Here is a 5,199-nt window from a genome sequence, read left to right on the forward strand (position 1 = left end):
AAAATGTCATATGTTAGTTTTTATTTTATATAAAACCAAAGGATTTAAATAAAATGTTGGCTCTTTGAAAATAACAACAAGCTTCATACACTACAGTCACTCAGTCATTCACACACACACACACACACACACACACACACACACACACACACACACACACACACACACACACACACACACGTTGATGGTGACAATCAACTGTATCGTAGCTCCTGGAGCAGTCTGACCTCCCACGCCACAGGGCCCTCTGACTGAGGGTAAGAATCCTTATTAGATTGGAAAGTTTGCAAACGCCTGAGTGAAACAAAGATGAATTTGTTTTTGAAGTCTGGTGCATTAATGTGGTATATAATAACTTTCATTTGAGCCAAAAGAAAGTTCAAAGTCCTAAGCCTTCTTTGGTTATGTATCAGACCCATCAGTTTGTAATGAAGTGTTCTGCTTTATGATTAACAGGTCCAACCAGCCTGTCCCCTGTGCTGGCCACTGTGTGTGGTAGGGAACCTCCAGGCTCCATACACTCGACAGGAGACTCAATGTTCCTTCACTTCTCGTCTGACAGCCATGTCAGTGGCCAAGGCTTTAATGCCTCCTTCTCCAAAGGTTCTGCACAATAACAAATACATATTTTCTTTATTCTGACTTTACATTTTTGTATATTACATTTTTCTTTGTTCTTTATTGTGTTGAGACAACAGAATGTTGGGCTACCTTTTTAGTGTATTTATTTTTTCATGTCAAGCATAAGATTTTTTTTCACTGTTTAAATATTTGTATTTTAATGTAAATTCATGTTCAATTCATATCTAATTGTGGCTGAGGTGTTAAAACTGGTGAATCAAAAGAAGCTTCCACTGCTCTTCATGTTTGTTTTTTTGACAGTAACATTTAGGAGATGCTGATTAATCAGTGGACCTCTGAGGACAGACATCATTTTCTTCACCACATGTTGCATTCAGTATTTTACCCATTTTTAATGTTCATAGCATTAGCATATGTCATGAGATTTGTGTGTCTCACATTTTTAGTCAACAATGTTGCTGTGACTCTGCAGCAGGGTATCCATTTTAATGAAGATGTTCTTTGTGTGTTCAGGTTGTGGTGGCCTGCTGCATGCAGACAGAGGTGTTCTGAGCAGTCCTCACTACCCTCAGAACTACTTGCCTGGATTAAATTGCAGTTGGCATGTGATGGTTACACCAGGATTTCGGGTTTCAGTGTTATTCCAAAATCCCTTCCAGATTCAGGGCTACGGCACTGACTGTAGCTCAGGAGACTACCTCCAGGTAAACTTAAAGTGAAATTCAGCCCCAAATCAAATTTTTTCATGATGGTAAACTAAACAGGTGAATTAGGGTTGTAACTTAATGTTTCTATGTGAATTTGACATTTTGGTGCAGTTCTTTTAGTTCTGCATTACTTTGCTTAAATCCATTTCACTGCTGGCCTCTCTGGTCAAACAGTTTTTGGGCAGTTTAATTTTGCTATTGGTTGCAGCGGTACAGCTTGGTACAACTTCCTCACTTTGAGTACAAAAGCTGCCTTCCTGCTAGAGGAGGGTGATTCTAGTCATTTTGATATTGATCTGGTGCCAAGTAAATGCAGGGCCATTGTTACATCCAAAAAGGGCACAGCATATTTGAGGACACGGAGGCAAGAGTGAGGGTTCAAAAATTATTTTATTTTAAAACTCTCTTAAGCTTTTCTTTTGGTTCATCTGCTTTGATTTTCTGTGAAGAAAAAAGAGAGAGTTAAATACCTTCAGTCCTCCGTGTCCCAAAAAAAGAGAAAAACAAAACCCCAAAAGTGTTAACAGAAAGTTGGACCTGGTGAGCCGATCAAAAAGAACAAAACAGTGCAGCAGGGGGCCGACCCTACACAGGGCTGTCAAAGCACATAGTAGTACTGGACTAAAAGAATCTACTGCAAAAGAAAGATCGAAAGCAGGACAACTGGTCCCACCAGGCTAAAATCACAACGAAAAAGCAAACAAACAAAGGCTAACAGAACTACTGCATGGCAGATTGGAAATGTCAGCTGCGGCCTACAGCCACTGGAGACGTGTTCACACTGAGTCAGGAGTCAGGACATCCCCAGTGGTGGTGGAGCGAGCGGAAGGGCGGGTCTCACATATGTCCAGACCCAGCCTATTTATAAGTGGACCAACAGCCACCACTGAACGTAATCAAATTAATTACCAAAAATAAGAAGTTATCCAAACTCCAAAATATTAAGAAAAAACAGAAAGTCCTTCAACTACAGTCTATAAACAAAACAATCTAGAAAAATAGACAAAAATAATTAGAATGTGCCCGAAGCACATAACAGCCTGTCATGATTTGTGGTTGTGAATGGTGAGGAAGACGCTGGCAGGCCCAGGTAGACATGATATAAGTGATGATTTAATGATTAATCCAAGAACAGAAACCAGAGAGCAGACTAACAACACGGTGACATACGTCGTAACACGATGAGGATCCAACGAAGGACAGAGACAACAGGTGAGGTTAAATACACAGGGAAGGTAATCAGGGAACTGGACACAGCTGGGAACACCAGCTGCTCTTTCTGCCCCCGCTCACTCAGTGGCGAGTCAGCAGTTGTCAGCATTTGTAAAGCGTTACTCAGCCTTACAAATGTGTTATATGTTTATTATAAATAACACATTTATTACAAATAAATAAACGTGTTATGGGTTGGATATGGAGTGGAATTCGTCTTCTCTGCTCTGACATTGGTGAAGATATGGTGTTGAAAAAATGACTGCAGTGCTGAGGAATCGAGAAAGTCTAATGGCCGCTTCTCGCTGCTCGCTTGGGACAGACAGGCAGAACGCTGTCACCATAAAAGTCTTCAACAACACAGGAAAAGTTGCTAGATTTATCAATCACTAGAGGAGTCTGAAAAATTAATAAATATAGTGGCCAGGTCAAAAGGTTGACAACAGCGCTTCTTTCATCGTGATCACAACCCCACCTCAGCTCATTCCTACATTTGGCGTTTCTCTTGGCTCCACCCACCTTTCTGAATTTTTTTTTAAATTTGCCAGGCCCAGAGTTTAGCTTTCAGAAGGGGGGGGGCTACACTTTGAAGACGTATTACATCGTGAGGTCAAGCACACAAGATCCTGCCCCCAATCTGAAGTAGAAGTAGAAAGTACAGATACTTATTGAAAAATGTAGTGGAGTAAAAGTTGAAAGTACACATGATTAAATCTGCTTAAGTAAAATGCACTTAAGTACCACCACTGTGGCTTTGTGAATCTTAATTGGCCAACAAACTCACCCAACCTTAACTCCATAGAAAATCTCTGAGGCATTGTGAAGAGAAAGACACAATACACCAGACCCAACAATTCAGAAGAGCTGAAGGCCACCTGGACTCTCCTAACACCTGAACAGGGCCACAGACTGATCAGATTCATGTCACACTGCTTTGCTGCAGTAATCTGGACAAAAGGAACCCTAACTAAGTACTGATTATTGTACGTGCTCATACTTTTCATGTTCATATTTTTCACAAGTTCAAATCCATGTTGAGAGTGGAGCTCCTTCAATCAGTGTTCCTCCACAGCTCTGATTGGCTCAGCAATGTAACGTGATCCTCTGCAGCAAGTGATGGCAAAGCGGGGCGTCATCACGACTTTACACAAGTGTCTCTTTACCTCCGCGGCAGAAGCTCTGCCGAACCCCTGAGACCGACTCATCGAACCTCTGGGGTTCGATCGAACCCAGGTTAAGAACCACTGGTCTAAGGAAAATACTGACCTGCTGAGGAGGTCAATGTTCTCCAGGGATGGAACTAAAACATCCAGGATGTTTTAGTGCCAAAGTGCCGACTTTGGGCACCACTGGATTAATATAATATACAGGTTTCACTTTTTGAATGGAATTACTGACATAAATCAACCTTTTTCATGATATTCCAATTTTATGACCAGCACCAGTGTAATAGATTGCTTACTCAGATAGCAAAACATTTCAAAGCTTTAATGATGATGGCTAACGGACAATGAAAACCCAAAATTCAGTGTTTTAGAAAGTTAGCTAGCTAAGATAGTAGGCTATGTCTTCTTCTTTACTTCCTTACCTAACTAATTACTTTATTTCTGAGCTCTAAGAGCTCTCACTGAGGTCACAGATATATATTTACTCCCTGTTGTTGTTTCTACAGCTCAGAAATGGTCCAGATGGGTCGTCTCCAATTCTAGGAGGTCGTATCTGTGGTTCCAGTCCTCCTTCCATCCTCCAAACTACAGACAACCACCTCCATATTCACTTTGTAACTGATTCAAGTAACGAGGCCAGCGGCTTTAAGTTGATTTTTGAAGCCCATAATAAAGGTAGAATCTGTTGTTCTTTTTTGATAAGTAAGAAAGAGAATAACTATGAATAGGTTAGGTATTTTTTAATAATACATTGTGCTAAAATAGAATGTACTTAATTCTATTTTACCATGAATGGGTAGTTATTAAAACAAAATGCCACTTTCAAATATTGTAGATCGCCAGTTAAACACACATACTTCAGCGTGTTGAGGATTTGACAAAAAACAATTATAAATTTTTACCGCCAGCTATTCAACCACTTCTGTTCATTACAGTTAAGGTTATTTACAGTAATGGTTGGCAGATACAGTATGAGAAAATTGAAGAATGAAGATATTTGATTGAGCAGAACTCAGAGCACAGACACCAAAGGATTTAGCCTATAGTAAAAGCAGCTTTATGAGTGATAACATGGTGAAATCAGTGGAGCATGGTTTCTTAAACTTAATGTCCAATTTGAAAAAAGTTTGAAACTGATTTCTTTAGGTCAGGTCATTTCTACACTTAAACCCTATATTTGACAGAGGGTATACCCTAGAGCAGTGGTTCTCCGTTCCAGTCCTCAGAAACCCCTGTCCTGCATGTTTTATGTAACTCATGGGACCGCCATGACCAAACCGCCTTCTCTTTAAGTTCTGGGATCTTCATGGGTGTTTCTGAGTTTTTCCAGTGCTGCTGCTCACTGTGGCTGTTGGCGTCTGTTGTTCATAAAACTACCTGAAGCCTACAAATATGACTTGACTATTGCATGAAGCTTGCAGTGAGTTATTCTATTAACTAGGATGTGATGAGATGTCATATTTATAATAGCAACGCTGATGTTATTTCCCTCCTGCTGTCGCGCTCAGTAAGCTGTGGTCCGGTTGGCAGCT

General features: G+C 40.5%; 1 protein-coding gene across 1 annotated transcript in view; it reads left to right on the top strand.

Annotated features, from left to right (window-relative positions):
- Positions 1–452: 452 nt before the first annotated feature.
- LOC103155053 (cubilin-like) overlaps positions 453–5,199 on the top strand; it is a gene marked incomplete at its 5' end in the record, with an annotated part of 46,450 nt that continues 41,703 nt past the window's right edge. The window contains 3 exons of the mRNA XM_016663239.1: positions 453–603; positions 1,096–1,286; positions 4,174–4,342. Coding sequence (XP_016518725.1) covers positions 453–603; positions 1,096–1,286; positions 4,174–4,342 — 511 coding nt within the window. The remainder of the gene's footprint in view (positions 604–1,095; positions 1,287–4,173; positions 4,343–5,199) is intronic.

Source organism: Poecilia formosa, unplaced genomic scaffold, assembly GCF_000485575.1.
Source record: "Poecilia formosa unplaced genomic scaffold, Poecilia_formosa-5.1.2 Scaffold410, whole genome shotgun sequence".
NCBI classification, from domain to species: domain Eukaryota; kingdom Metazoa; phylum Chordata; class Actinopteri; order Cyprinodontiformes; family Poeciliidae; genus Poecilia; species Poecilia formosa.